At 41.5% G+C, this 16,611-nt stretch overlaps 1 protein-coding gene across 1 annotated transcript in view; it reads right to left on the bottom strand.

Annotated features, from left to right (window-relative positions):
• Nucleotides 1-15,829, bottom strand: part of LOC128862065 (uncharacterized) — a 354,012-nt gene extending 338,183 nt beyond the window's left edge. Inside the window, exon 1 of the mRNA XM_054100472.1 lies at nt 14,793-15,829. Coding sequence (XP_053956447.1) covers nt 14,793-15,170 — 378 coding nt within the window. The 5' untranslated portion in view covers nt 15,171-15,829. The remainder of the gene's footprint in view (nt 1-14,792) is intronic.
• Between the last annotated feature and the right edge of the window lie 782 nt (nt 15,830-16,611).

Raw genomic sequence — 16,611 nt, 5'->3', positions numbered from 1 at the left:
AGTTTAATTCAACAAAATTCCCAAGACTGGTTCGCCTAAGAAGCGCCGCAAAGCAAATGGCCGCCTGTTTTTTTTTTTTTTGGAAAATCTGGTCATGTCGCAACTGTACTACCAAAGAAGCTCAAAACAGTCAATTCTGATTAGTACCAACTATTTTTTAGCCCTAAGTTTTCGGGCAATTAAGGAAAACTAACCGCTGAAGATGAATCACCCTTCATCAAGACAATGCGAACTTTACGCGTCACCTAACACAATACAGTTTTTCTGCACTCAAAACATCTGCTTTATAGCGCTCATTTGGGATCCAATTATTTCTTTTCGATCATAAACATCAGAAATAAAATGCGATGTTATAAGCTTGTATGTATGTGCAAAACAGCAGTCAATAGATTATTTTACAAAAATAATTCCTATCATGATTTATTTTTCAATTCGAAAGAAATTTTTTTCTGAGAAGAAGTATATATAATGTCAAGTAGAAGATCAATATCAAAGTACTATCATAGTGAAATTCTCATCCGATTCGATAAAAATTGTTTGGCTGAGAAAAACGTTCTGTTGAATCAGGATTTTTGATTCGTGGCCGGCAAATCGCAGCTGGTGTGCTGCAAATAACTGATGCAATTTATATATTCTCATCCGACTGAAACTTCTTCTGGTCTCAAAATCAAATCGATCATTTTTCGACTAGCGGTAAACATGTCTCCAAAATTTTGGACATGTGTAAACTGAAGACTCTCTCCAAAAGGTTTTAAGGCCCTTAAAAATTCCTTAAAGACAAAGCCGACAATCTGGTTGAAAAAATACCGTTTCAATGTCAGGTGTAGAAAGTTAAAACAATTTATGGTGGATCCAATATTACGAACCAGTTTTTTTTTTATTTTAAAGTATAAGATTAACTTCAAACTGGGTACATGAGGGTTGCTGGGGTCGCTGAACACGATTTCTAAGTCAAATTTTCAAAATACGAAATGGTGGATCATTCATGTGAAGCGCGCCATTTCGCCCCTCGCTATCTCTATGCTCGATTAACTTGACGAAAATTGTAAAAATAAATGTTTTTACGAAGGTAAGTCTGCCAGTTTCTTCCATGCCATTTTTGAAGTGCGCGCAGTAACTTTTTAAGTAATTCATTATATGGTATATTCTGAAAAGTTCACTGCATAAGATTTAATTAAGGAATTGTTTATATCTTTGGGTTTTTCCAATTTATATTTCTATTTATTATTATAGGCAGATTTTTAAGTGTGTGTACAGGCAAATATTTATTATACAATGAAATATTAATAAATGATAGAAATGCCTCTTTTAGCTGAATCAACACTAAATAGCAAAAACCAAACAACCAACTGCTATCCAATACAATCAAACTTCAACCAATTACTATCAACCTGCACGAACGCGAGGAACAAAAATACTAAAGCAACGTATACACGCTGCCTTTTTGTATCAACAATCCCTACGCCCAGCACTCACGCTGCTATTGTTGTATGAACGCGTTGTACAGTGCATACATGCAATTACAGGCAATGCCCCACATCACTCCCCCACCAGTGATCAACCGATCACGATACAAAAGAAACGAAGCGCTGTGGTCTTACAATCTGTCTGCCAGCGCGAGTGGTTTTGGTGGCCATTGGATTTGTGGCATCCCCATTCTTATTACTAATAGGTTGTTTTTTGTAACTTAAATCTAATGGCTGTACATTTTGCTTATGAGTAATTGTTGGTTGAGCCTCTTGATTTCTATTAATACTAGGAGGTAAATTTTGGTTAACAAAATTTGAGTTTAAGCACGCAGCCTTGACTCTATCTGTGGTTACCGTCACCGATCTGCCTCGAATGTCAATGTCAAGGGTCTTATCCCCACGTTTAATGATTTTGTAAGGCCCGTCATAGGGACGTTTTAACGATTTGCGAACTGAATCGTCGCGTAAGAGAACGTGAGTGCAGTTGGCAAGCCCACTCTGAATGTAGCTTTTAATATTGGCATGGTTGGACGACGCGATCGGACGTAACTGCTCAATGGTACTCCTCAACCCGCTCACGAATTCGGTCGAATACTCAGGTTCTTTGGAATACTCAAAAAAATCACCGGGGAGACGCAAGGTTGTACCGTAAACGAGCTCGGCCGGCGAGGCGTTTAAATCTGGCTTGTGTGAAGCGCGGAGGCCAAGCATAATGAGAGGAAGTGAATTGGACCAAGTGGCATCGTTTTTGCACATGATCGCAGCTTTAAGCGTGCGGTGAAAACGTTCGATCATGCCATTCGCTTGTGGATGATACGCAGTCGTGTGATTGTGTTTGAATCCAAGAATTTTTGATAATTCTCTGAACAAAGCGGATTCAAACTGCCTACCTTGATCCGTTGTGATAACGCGTGGAACCCCATACTGAGAGATCCATCCTTTTAAGAGGGCATTTGCGACAGCCTACGCCGACATATCCTGCAGTGGAATAGCCGTGGGCCATCGGGAGAATCTGTCAATGCAAGTGAGACAATAACGGAAACCATTTGAGACCGGCAGAGGACCAATCAAATCGATGTTGACATGGTGAAATCTACCGTCAGGAATTTTAAACTCAGCAAGAGTTGCTCGATTATGTCGAGAAATTTTACTTTTTTGGTAATCGAGACATTGACTTGTCCAACGCGTGGCGTCTTTTTTCATGTCTGGCCAGAAATAGAGTTCTGTGATAAGCTTGCTGGTAGCATGTTTGCCGGGATGACAAACATTGTGTACCAGATTGAAAATTTGATTCCGTAAAGCTTGTGGAATGAAAGGGCGAACCCTCTCCTGGGAAATGTCGCAAAATAGGGGTAAATCAGAATCATGAATCCTGATTTTGTGAAGCTTGATATGAGTGTTGGAATCTGGACTCAACAATGATGTCAGCTCCTCATCATTGCTTTGCAACTGAGCGATATCACGATGGCCAATTACGCTTTTGGAAATGGATTCGATTCTTGATAGAGCGTCTGCCACAACTTTATCTTTTCCCGATATGTACCGGATGTCTGTGCAATATTGGCCAATCAAGTCAAGATGCCTTAACTGTCTGGGCGAAGCTTTTTCCGGTTTTTGCTTGAAAGCAAACGTAATGGGCTTATGGTCGGTGAGAATGATGCATTCACGACCCAGGATCATGTATTTATTATGCTTGACAGCCAAGTAGATTGCCAATAATTCACGATCGTAGGTACTGTATTTCTTTTGGATATCAGACATTCGTTTGGAAAAAAAACTTAGGGGTTGTAAATCATTACCCACTCGCTGTTGTAAAACTGCACCAACCGAAAAATTGCTTAAAATCATTTGGGCATTCGGCAAAGGATGTGCTAGCAGTGTGGCCTTAGCCTGATCAGACTTGCATTGTTCAAACGCCTGGGACGCCTCTTCAGTCCAGATCAATGGCGTTCTGTCTTTTTTTGTATTCCGACAATGAGAGATTGTAGTTTACCCTGCGTGTAAGCAGCATTAGCCAAAAAACGACGATAATAACTAATTGAGGAGTGCCAAGAATCGGCGCCACTCATGAGCTACTGTCGGCTTTTTGAACTGACAAATGGCCTCGGTTTTGGTCTTAGGAGGCGCGACGCCATCTGCCGTAATCGTGTGGCCGAGAAAAATTATTTCGAGCTGGCCGAGGGTGCATTTGGCGAGATTAATCTTCAAATTGTAAGCCCCTAATCTCTCGAAAACTATGCGAAGATGCTTCCGGTGTTCGGTTTCGTTAACCGAAGCCACGCAAATATCGTCTATGTAGACGAAAACGAAATCCAAATTCATGAACAGCTTGTTCATGAACCTTTGGAATGTTTGAGAAGCATTTCTGAGACCGAATGTCATGACGTTAAATTCATATAGGCCAAATGGGGTGATTGTGGCCGTTTTTTCCTTGTCAGACCTATCAATTGGAATTTGGTTGTAAGCACTAACCAAATCGATGATCGAGAAAATTTTGCATCCAGCAAACTTTTGTGTAAAGTCATGGATATGAGGCAAGGGATAGCGATCTGGTACTGTAATGGCATTAAGACGCCGATAGTCACCGCAGAATCGCCAGCGCCCATCTTTTTTGGGAACCATGTGTAATGGACTTGCCCATGCACTTTTGCTTGGACTGCAGATGCCAACATTGAGCATGGCTTCGAATTCTGTTTTGGCAATTTTAAGTCGCTCCGGGTTGAGACGACGTGCTGCCGAAAATATGGGCTGACCCGTGGTAATGATTTGATGAGTAATGTCATTAGATGGGACTGAATCCGTCTTGCTAAAAATCGGTGGAAGCGTCAGAGCCTTGAATTCGCTAATGAGTTCAGCCACATTGTTATTCCCGACATTGATGGTGGATAAACTTTCATATGGAGTCATAATGGAATTGCATTTAACCACCAGTTGGGTATTTTCGTCAGTAATTTTGCGCTTTTAGACATCAATAATGAGACCGTAGTAATTTAAAAAATCTATGCCGATGATTGGCTTATCTACATCGGCAATTATGAATGGCCACGTGAAATTGCGCCTGAGGCCAATGTTCAGGCTAAGCTGATGTTGGCCGAAAGTCTTAATGGGAGTGCTGTTTGCGGCAAATAAACGAAAATACGCGGTAGAATTGAGATATCGGAGCCGGTGTCAATGAGAAAATTCCTGCAGGTGTTTTTGTCCGTAACGAACAATCGACGACTGGTCATGACTTCCGCTTCGTCTGTCGTCCCTAAGGAAGCGGCTTTTAGTTTTCCGGCCTTTTATCATTAAATTTGCACGGGGGAACACATTTGAGTGCTGCGCCACCGAACTTGTAGTGGTATCGGCAAAACGGTTTGGCATTACCGTTGTCGCCGGAGCTTGAACGTGCATTCTGGTTGTTGCCACTTCGTGATCGTGACCGTGAATGATCACCGGGGGTGGTCAACTGGGTTGCCAAATTAGCAACTGCCTGTGTCAAAGCTTTAATATTGTTGAGGATTTCCTCAAATTGTTAATTTTTATGTGGTGTACTGGCACCAGCTTTCACTGCCATGACTTGTGAGGATGTGGATCCAACAAAGTCCATGATCGTATCGGCGCGTTTGGCGCATATGTCTAAATCTTCATCACCAATTATCAAGCAAGCTCGAAGTGTAACAGGCAATCTTTCAATCCACCAGCTTTTTAAAATTGTTTCCGAAACTGAGCTTCCGGCCAGGTCATGCATGTGACGCAAAAGCTTAAATGGTTTACGGTCATCAAGCTCAACGTCATTAAGTAACTTCCGAACTTTTTTTCGATTCGGAGTCCACGAATTCCGCGATAATTCTATTTTTGAGACACTCGTATTTGTCCGTTTCGGGAGGATTGCGAAGAAAATCACTGACCAGTTCGAGAATTTGCGCGTCTAATGCGCCGACCACGTGGTCGTATTTTGTATCATCGGGAGAAATGTTAGCGCGTCGAAAAGACGTCTCTATTTGAATGAAAAATATATGAGGGCTACTTTTGAAGAAAACGGGTGGTTTAGCCGCAATATGACTACTTTGTAAAGGCTGATCGGTGAAGGTACTCACATTTTCGCGAAATTCTTGTTGTAGTTGCCGTTGAGAGGCTCCTGATGAGGTTCCAGGTGTGCAGTCTTGTTGGATCATTCTGGTAAATATTGATTGTAGGTTCCCTTGAATGGCTTCCAAAACCTCGATTGGTATTTGCTCTCTTGGTCGCAGATAAGGCTTCTCGTTGTTTGATGATATTCTCATTCGAAAAAATATTGCATCCAAAATGTTGTATTTGCGCGTTGAATTACGTTTTAAAGTTGCATTAAAAGTTCAATTGTTTGTATGGTTGAATAGTGAGTTAAATGCGGAAGGTAATTCCTACCAACCGCGTTGCATCAATACAAGCCCCTTTCCAATGTTTGTGTTAAATTTCGCCGTTAAGTTCCGAACTTTGGTGTAGTACCACAAGCGTTGGTTACACGTGGTGGAATGTGCGATTATATTAGTATGCAGGTGCAGGTGAAATTTAGGTTATGGTCGATGCACGCTCGCCGTATTAGAAATGCCCACAATTTTCTCGGAAAACACTTTTTTATGAAAATGCTCTTTGTTCGGGGTCACCAATTTGGGTTTTTCCAATTTATATTTTTATTTATTATTATAGGCAGATTTTTAAGTGAATGTACAGGAAAATATTTATTATACAATGAAATATTAATAAATGATAGAAATGTCTCTTTTAGCTGAATCAACACTAAATAGCAAAAACCAAACAACCAACTGCTATCCAATACAATGAAACTTCAACCAATTACTATCAACAGAGAACGTTAACGTATAGAGAAGTCTCAATGACAGGAACGTATGGAATTTCGAGGGGTACTCGTCTCGCGAAGACAATTTCACCACAGACACATTTTTCAACAAAAATTAACAGTAAGGGGCTGAATTATGTAAATTTAGCAGCAGTCGAAAAGAATTTGTTGCTGATTAGAAGCAAAGAATGTTAGGTAGCTTTTTAATATGACCTATATATTTGAATTTTCCAAATCATCCAAAATTATATACATACATATGTTATGTCTTCTGTCTGGTGTCTGTAAAACTTTGTTGATTGAATTCCTCAACTGAATCAAAATCCTCTATAGAAAACGCTTCATTACCAGGCGCACAGGAAGATGGCATATGCAAATGTAAATTTGTGAATTTAAATACATTTGCGCATATGTATATGCTGTGTGTATGTATGTTCACCAGCCACAGCTCAAAATAAAACGGTAAAACTTCTCAAGAAATCCAGCGCGCATTCATAGGCGCAGCGCACATTCATAGGCACAGCATTGTATGTACAGTAACCTTGACATGTTTACAGGCACCTACAAATGCTCTGATTTCAGAGTAAGTTTCTAACTTTGCAGATATATGCATAGGTTTTGTGCACTTTTTATCAATTCAATTACATACGTAAAGTAATCTACTAATTAACTATTTGCCTACTATCAGTTAACATAAAATAATTGTTTCCAAATTTTCTCTTAGCATTAAAATGTTCGAATCAGACCTTTTTTTTTAAGCTGCTTGTTTTCTTCTGCAACTTACTGTATGCTCATGCGCGCACTTGACGCACAGCAGCTGCGGCTGTCGAGCATTTAGAAAGACATATTTACATACATATACTGATGCATAACAAGAATGCTAAACTTGAAAATCAACAACATCAAAACAAACAGTTGTATGGGTCAAGATCTTAAACAGAATATAATAACTGAAATCAGTAAACGCTTGTTACCTTCGGAACATGTTCAAATACTTGCTGTATCTACGTTGCTAGACCCAAGATTTAAACGTATTCATTTTCAAGATCTCATAGCTTGTTCTAAAGCAATCAAATTTATTAAAGAATTACTAACTACTGCGACGGAAACAGAAGTAATTCAAGAAGATATTAGTGCGTCGCGAGAGATCACAGAAGAACTTAATTTGTGGAGCGAACATTACAAAATTGTAACTCTCCAAAACTCCACACCTTCGCAAAGTGATCAGGAAATGCCTTCCGAGTTGAGTTACTATTTAAAAAATCCAGTGTCTGATCTCAAACAAGATCCTATCCAAGTTTGGAATAATGTGATCGGTTCCACTTATCCGAAATTGAAAAAAATAGCAGTGAAATATTTGAGTACTAACGCTACATCGACGCCATCCAAAAGACTGTTTTCAAAAGCTGGCTCTACTCTTTACCAGCAAAGAAATAGATTGAAAGGTTCTTCTCTTTCAAAATTACTTCTCCTTCAGTCAGTGGATAAAAAATATTGGAATTTGCAATAATTACATCTTCTGTTTCTTAATAAATTTCGAACGATTTTACTGTATTTATGTTATTTTTAGTTGTGTATCTTTTTGATCTTATTTGTTTTTATATATACATACATTTTTAGTTTGTTTAAACTATATTTTATTTTTTTCTCTTTCCTTTAAAATTTAATGTTTTTTTTAATTTTATTTATGTGATTATTAATGCAAAAATCATCGATGTTATCCAACATCGATGTTTAGTTTTTGATAAATATTGAACATCGATGTTGGGCTTTCGATTATGACATCGATGTCAACATCGATGTTTTTCTAACATCGATCATCCCTATGCCGTCTACGGTTGGATTGGCCATCAATACACTCCGCATGTTGTATGGTATACCAGACGTAATTCACCAAGTAATGCTGCGTAGGTTAAGAGAGGAACCATCTGTAAAGCCAGACAAATTAGAAACCTTAGTAACATTTTCATTAGCGGTACAAAATTATAGCGCTACAATGCAGGCGGTCGGTCTAAACGATTATCTAAATGATCCAGTGCTATTAAACGAGCTGGTAGCTAAACTGCCATGTAACCAAAGGTTGAGTTGGGGTCAGCAATGTATGTCCCTGAGACGCGCTGACATTGCTGCATTCGATGATTGACTTTTCGGTCTAGCCATGTGCGCTAGCCAGGTCACTTCCATCCAGACATCGGCGATAGCATCGTGTAATAGCAACGTCGAAGCAAAAAAGGGAAATCGCGAATCACTAAAGGGCAGAATAATGATTCACGATGTGGTTGCGAAAAATAACGAGCAGAGTGAAAAGCCGATGAATTGCCTGAAATGCGGTGCGAGCCATACGCTGTCCGATTGCTATGAGTTTCGCGCCCTATCGCAAAGTGACAGATGGAAATTTGTACGTGAAAATAAACTCTGTTTACGCTGCTTCAAAGGTCATTTCTTTCGTCGATGTAGTTCGAAAAGGTGCTGTGGGGTAGATGATTGTAGAATGGCTCACCATCCACTGCTTCACAATGGAACTTCGTTGGCGATTGGAAAACAACAACAAGCAACATTATACCACGAGTTGGGCACAGTAGCTGATAAAGAAACGCAAAGGGCGCTTTTCAGGTATGTGGAGGTTATTTTACATAGCGGTACCAAAGCAATACGTACATTCGCCCTTATCGACGAAGGAGCCTCCTGTACGCTAATTGAGTCTCAATTGGTGAACGAGCTTGATTTAGATGGGCCAGTTGAATCGTTATGCTTGCGTTGGACGGGAGAAATTACTCAAAATGAGGCAAATTCGAAATTTGTTAATCTTTATGTTTCACCGATTACATTACCCTCTCAAAAATACAGGCTTCGAAACGTTCGAACCGTTGCCAATCTACTACTTCCTCAGCAATCGCTGTTCAGCTCTACGATTAGTAAGCACGCGCACATTAAGGGTCTGCCGATTCGACCCTATAATAAAGCAAGAGCGCGAATATTGATAGGTTTGGACAACGCTAAAATAGGAATCCCTATCAAAATAAGAGAAGATAGGGAATCCGACCTTATTGCCGCAAAGTGCCGACTAGGATGGAGTGTATATGGGCGCGATAAAACTAACTGCGTTGAACAACCGAGAATATTGCATACCTGCGAATGTGATACAACCAGAGACGATCGTATGGACCAGCAACTGAAAACATATTTTTCTATTGACGCCATCGGATCATATGCACCAATTAAGCCGTTGATATCTAAAGATGATGAACGCGCTCTTCAAATCATGGAAAAGACCACGTGCTTTATCTCCGCTGAAAAGAGATGGGAAACCGGATTACTTTGGAAGCACGAAGCTGTCGAGCTTCCCGATTCGCTGCCTATGGCAATCCGGCGACTCTTGTGCATAGAAAGTAAAATGAAGCGTGGTTCGTCAATTCGTCAATTTTTTATAAACAAAATACATGATTATGAGAAACGGTACGTACGTAAGTTGAACAAAAACGAAATAAAATATAGTGCTAGGTCTTGGTATCTCCCTATATTTACTGTTCTCAATGCCAATAAAAAGAAAACTCGATTGGTTTGGGATGCTGCAGCAAGGGTAAAGGGTGTCGGGCTCAATGATATGTTATTGAAAGGGCCCGATCTACTAAAGTCTCTCTTGGGGGTACTGCTCCGATTTCGCGAACGACGTTTCGCAGTTTGTGGAGATATACGCGAAATGTTCCACTAGATTAAAATTATAAAAAAAGATCAAGTGGCGCAAAAATTTCTTTGGCGAAACGATGGCTCGTCTCGCGACTATGGCGCTTCGTGCTCGCCTTCCTTGGCGAACTACATAAAAAATCGTAACGCTCAACGATTTGCTGATCTTCATCCCGACGCCGAACGGGCCATCGTTAGTAACACATTTGTTGACGACTGGCTTCAGAGTGCAGACTCTGAAAATGAATTGGCTCGTCTAGCAACTAAAGTTCGTTGGGTTCATCAGGAGGGCGGATTCCAAATGAGAAACTGGAAATCTAATTCCAAACACGTACTATTTTCATTAGACGCTGATGGCGTTCCAGCCGCCAAATGTTTTGAAGAGCCAGAAGCCGTTATAACAGGTGGCGCTAAAGTAATCCTCCTATCAGAAAATGCTACAAATTTTGCGATTGGCCCCTAATGTCAGTTCTGTTTTGACATTTGTGTTGTAAACACATGCGAAATACACGTTAATAAACACTGTTACGCTAAACTGCTCCAGAACGCGGAATATTGCTGACTATTTATTTGACCAATAATCGGTCGGTGACTTTGGCACAACGTGAATTTCGTCGCAGATTTCCTCGCCGTCCAACGCCTACTGGTGAAACACTGCGACGTTTAGCCGCTCGCCTCGAAGAGACTGGCACAACACGAGATGCGTGGCAACACAGGCGTGGCAGACCCGGAGTAGCCGTTCTGCAGAGAATATTGCTGCTGTAGCCGAGGATGTCATGGAAGCGCCGTCGACATCGACCAGACGACGTGCCACGCAAATGGGTATCAGTCGACGGTCTTTACAGCGAATTTTGGTACAAGATTTGAAGATGTTTCCGTACAAAGTCCAGACGGTGCATCAGCTGTTAGCTGCTGACCGCCAACCGCGTCTAACATATACTCAAGCCATCCTTAATCACCACCAAGAGGAAGATGATTTTTCATCAAAAATAATCATGAGTGATGAGGCCCATTTCCATCTTAGCGGGTACGTAAATAAGTAAAATTTACGCTTCTGGGGCACTGAAAATCCGCGTGTAACCCACCAAGAGCCAATACACCCGCTCAAAGTCACTGTATGGTGTGCTGTTTTCGCTGGAGGAGTCATCGGAACTTTTTTCTTCGAAGACGTCGCGGGCCAAACGGTTACTGTGAATGGTGAGCGCTACAGAGCAATGATCAACGAGTTCTTTTTGCCGCAACTTGATGAATTGGGATTGGAAAACATGTGGTTCCAACAGGACGGTGCAACGGCACACACTGCACGTGCCACAACCGATATGCTGAAGGATGCATTTCCCGGGCGCCTAATCTCCCGTTTTGGCGATTTGCACTGGCCAGCAAGATCGCCTGATTTGACCGCTCCAGACTTCTTTTTGTAGGGCTTTTTGAAGTCGCGGGTTTATGTCCACAAACCTCAGACTCTTGCAGCTCTTAAAGACAATATCCGTCAAGAATGTGAGGACCTATCGCCGGAACTTTTAGCCAAAGTGATGGAAAATGCCATAAAAAGGGCTCAAATGGCAATCAACTTTTACATGACATCATATTCTCGACTTGATGTAAAAAAAATTAAAAGACCAAATAAAAATAATCCACAAGAAGAATCAAAGTTTTTCATTTTTTTTTTAATTACAGCCAAAAAACATCGCAAGGTTACTTTTGCGCCACCTTGTAGAAAAGGTACTAGGGATGTGGTGGCTGCCAGTTTCGGATGAGTTAACATACATTGAAAACTTTTCCAAACGAAGTTTTTAATGAAAATACGATCGTGTCGAAGCGACAAATTTTGCGCACAATAATGACGATTTTCGATCCTATAGGTTTGCTCGGTTTTGTCATTGTACAGGCAAAAATTATTTTACAAGATGTCTGGCGCTCCGGAGTAGGTTGGGATGAACCGATTAAAGAAGAAGAACGTTGCAACTGGTTTCGTTGGGTAAAACGCATTCCTGCGATCAACGGCATAAAAATTCCCCGTTGCCTTTCACTTGCCAGCGAAAACCAAAATAATCAGTTGCACATTTTTGTAGATGCAAGCATAAAAGCCTACGCTGCGGTGGTCTACATCCGGTCAGAAGTAGGCTCGCAAATATCCTGTTCACTTTTGGCTTCGAAAACTCGCGTTGCGCCATTGAAGCCCACTTCCATACCCAGGCTGGAGCTGTTAGCTGCTGTTTTGGGACTTAGGCTGGCAAATGTTCTTAGCTATGAATTGTCCATTACAGTAAATCGTAGAGTATTCTGGACAGACTCCAAAAATGTGTTGTTTTGGCTGCGCTCGAGCACAAGAAAATACCATCAATTCGTGGCGCTGAGAATCGGAGAGATCCTCGAGAGTTCTGCTATTAGGGAATGGAGGTGGCTGCCATCTGGTGAGAATATTGCGGGCGAAGGAACTAAATGGAGCAGCAACCGAGAATTCGACGACTACCAACGCTGGTTCAGTGGACCTAAATTCCTACTAGAACGAGAGTCAATTATACAATTTCCAGATGATGACGAAGAGACAGTTGAGGTTATACAGCATATGGATTTCGCTAACAACTCATTGGGTACGACCGCAGAAATAACTCCAGATGTAAAAAGATTTAGTACTTGGGAGAAGCTTCGCAGTGCGCATCGATTTGTTTTACGTTTTCTACGATTGGTTACGAAGGGAAAGCCACGTTCTCAGTTTCTTCAAAAGCTACTTAACACAGACAACATAGAGACAGCAGAGCTTGCAATTATGCTTAATTGTCAAAGCGAGGTGTTCCATGAAGAGATTTGTCGTCTGCGTAATGGTGAGGAAATCAATCGAAAATCTTTTCTTTTCAAGTTCTCCCCATACTTAGACCAGATTGGCCTGCTGCGAGTAAAAGGTAGAATTGATGCTGCTGAGTGTGTTGCCATTAATGTCAAGCGTCCAATAATCCTGCCACGCAAGCACGACGTAACGCGACTACTCGTCGATTTCTATCACATGAAATTTCACCACCATCACAACGAGATCGTCGTCAACGAGATGAGGCAAAGGGTCTGCATCTCCGCCTTGCGAAGGCTGGTAAAAGAATGTGTTGCAAAATGTCAAACCTGCCGGAACCGTAGGGCTTCTCCACAACCTCCTCAAATGGGAGATCTGCCAATGGAACGTGTGTCACCTTTTACCTGGCCGTTCGCCTTTACAGGGGTGGACTATTTCGGACCTATGGACGTTGTAATTGGCCGCAGGCGTGAAAAGCGGTGGGGTGCTTTATTCACATGCCTTACCACCCGCGCAGTTCACATTGAAATCTCACCTACTTTATCTACCGATCCGTTTTTGCTGATTTTTAAACAATTTGTGAGTCGCCGTGGAGTACCGAAGCGAATTATATCGGACAACGGCACCAATTTTCGCGGTGCTAGTGTACTTCAAGTAAAAGAAATTGAAAGAATATCGTCGGATGATATAGAAAGGAAATACCCTGAAATTGAATGGATTTTTATTCCCCCCGCTTCACCACATATGGGAGGGTCATGGGAGCGCATGATACGTTCCAAGAAATCGATTCTAATGGACATTCTACCAGATTCCGGTATGCGAGAGGAGGTGTTAAGAGCCGTTCTAGCCGACATCGAAAACATTTTAAATTCAAGGCCACTGACATACGTGCCGCTTGATTCAGCCGAAGATGAAGCTCTTACGCCAAACCACTTTCTGACGGGACACTCTAGCGGTATTCGAAAACTAACAGATAATACCAACTCTGAATCGGCTCTACGGCAAAACTTTAAAATTTCTAGCCAGTTGGCTGACCAATTTTGGAGATGCTGGGTTAAGGAGTATCTCCCCTGTCTTACCAGACGTGCAAAGTGGTATCAGCCACCAGCAAACCCAATCAAATTGAACGACGTGGTGGTTATCGTAGATGAAAACTCCAAGAGAAATTCGTGGCCGAAAGGAGTAGTAATAGATATGAATTTTGGTAAAGATGGCCAAGCCCGTAGCGCAGTAGTCAAGACAGTAAATGGATTATGTACACGACCGATAGTAAAGTTGGCGAAATTGGACGTCGAGGTTGAAGAACGTGGGGTAAACGTCATGCATAAAACCGCATAAGATTTACGAAGGGGGGTGTTGCGAAAGGTTACTTTGGTAACCCATTTCGCATTTTCTCACCTCTCTGTTTTTCTCATTCGCCAATCAACAGCTGTCAAAGAGAAGCAAGCTTTCTTTTCGATTCTAGACGTTAGCGAAAGCGCATGAACGCGCGTATAAACGATTGTAAGGAACATGTAACATAAAATATTTTCACATATCTACTGTAATCTTTTGTAAACTTATTAATAAATAAAATAAAGTTTTCAGCCTTTCCAAACAGTAAATAAACCATTCCTTATTTACTGCACCAGAGCTAGATAAAACGGAATTCAGCCGCGTCAAACTGCCGTCGTCAAAACTTAGAAGATATCGAAGGCAATTCAGTAATCGGCCAATGAAAACTTGTTTAGAAAATATTTAGAAACATTGGAATATGTGATGGTTGCCATCGAAAGTCCATTGAAATGATAAATGATTGAACCGTTTTCATTTTATTGATAAGTTGCATCCGTTGGAATAATAGGTATGACATTTATATTAATGGAAGGTTCGAAAGAATTGACAGGAGATATTTATTAAATTTTTTTTAGATATTTCTTTAAAAATACAAAGCGATCCTCCATTCTAATATTGTAGAAAGTATAAAGTAAATAACACATAAGTGTATTGGATGTAGCAATTAACATTTACTTATTAAATTTTCCTTTCAACTCACCTTGCCATCACTTTTCCGGTAGCCGTCATGTATTCGCCACACCAGTTCGGGGCCCGCACATGCCACCTGCTCACCAATCTTAAAGTACTGGCTAATGGGATTCGCATCGGTGATATTTTGCAATGATGTCGATGCCGTATTGGCACTCTTGAATTTCGAAAACATTGTACCGGCGGGCATACCATCGATCAACTTCAAGAAAACATTCGAAAAGCTGCCCTGCCGTTTGGGTGCACCGCCGCTCACTGCACCCGTTCCAACACTTCCCTGGCCAACTCCTGCCCCACCACCACTGCTAGCAACACCAACACCGCTACCTACAATTAAAAGTCCCGTGCCAGGGAAATCATTCACACCCAATATGGCGCCTTGTGCCATTGCACCTGATGGTGAGCTAATTGAAAGCCTCCCCGGTACCGTCGACGTAGCACCGCCTATCAATTGTGTACCGCCGCTGCTCCCACTGCCACTTCCACCAATGCCAATGCCACCACTAACACCTCCGCCACCAACTGCTGCTGCTGCTGCTGTTCCTGTACCACTGGGACTTAACACTGTGCGATGATCATCTAAACCAGCTCCTATACTACCACTCCGCGAACCTGCTATACGCACACCATTGCCATTACCGCTACCTACTACTGGTACATTACGCGCACCTGCGGTTGCATACAAACCTCCTGTGCCAACTCCACTGCCAATTCCAGCGCTGGATCCCACTCCCACTCCAGTTGCGGCTACTATGCTACCACGTGCACCTTGTTCACCCTGCGCCGCAACCACTGGCACTATTCCAATCGCGCTTCCACTTCTGCTGGTACGCTGATGCAGCTCCTCGATGCTATCGTAACGGGAAAAGACTCTGGCCGCCGTTGTAATTGTTGCTGTCGTGGGGTTAACGGGATTAAATGTCGATATGACGCTTGTTGTTACAGCTGCAGCTGCAACTGCAGTCGCCACGCACGTTGTCAGTGATGCTCGTTTACCAGTATGGCTGCTTGTGGTAGTGTTGTTATGTGCGAATAAAATTAAAAATTTTCGCAACTATGTTTTGTGTTTTTGTTATTTTCACTGTATTGTGCGCGCCCACAGGTGGGATTTCATAGCTGTTTATACAGCTCTACAGTTTTGGTTGTTGATGATGTTTGCTCTCATTGCCGTTGGCATGTGTTCACTTGGTTGTCCAATTAGTTACGGCTAATCAATTTAATAAACTTCAAACAACGGCAGCAATATTGAATTTGTCGCGGCTGGCTTATCAGTTGAGGGTGTGTGGAAGCTGTACGAATGGGCCCAAAATGAAAGTAGATTTCAGCGCTTGTCAATGCTCCGTTAAATTATTCGAATCGGATGGAAAAGCTTTTACTATGCAATCTGAACACGGGATAATTAGTCTGTTGCTTTTGTAAACCAGCAACAGAAGTTTGAAACTTTTGGTAAAGTATGTGAGTGTGAGCCCACACCCGATACATTAACTACGATTGCTGTTGCTCGGCTTGTGGTTAGTTAATTTCCTTAAAACAATTAATTTAAACAATTTATAGGCAGATTTTCTTCCCTTTGCCTTTTTCAGTGAGAAATGCGTTTGTATTCAAATTCTGGTGAAATACCGTTATCAGTTCCGTGTAATGTAGCTTCAATAGCTGACAGCGATAATCAAGCTCAATATTGTGAGACAATTTTCGGGTAATTGTAAGCTCATCAATAAATATTAGCCAGTTCAAAAATAGCAATTCCTTCCTTTTATATACCGCAGAAATAGTTATGTTCGCTATATCACGTACTTACTTACTTACGTATGTATGTATGTATTTATGCA

This window comes from Anastrepha ludens, chromosome 4 (assembly GCF_028408465.1).
Source record: "Anastrepha ludens isolate Willacy chromosome 4, idAnaLude1.1, whole genome shotgun sequence".
In the NCBI taxonomy this organism is placed as follows: domain Eukaryota; kingdom Metazoa; phylum Arthropoda; class Insecta; order Diptera; family Tephritidae; genus Anastrepha; species Anastrepha ludens.
Note: the sequence above shows the minus strand (reverse complement) of the source record. Positions and strands in the feature narration are given on the sequence as shown.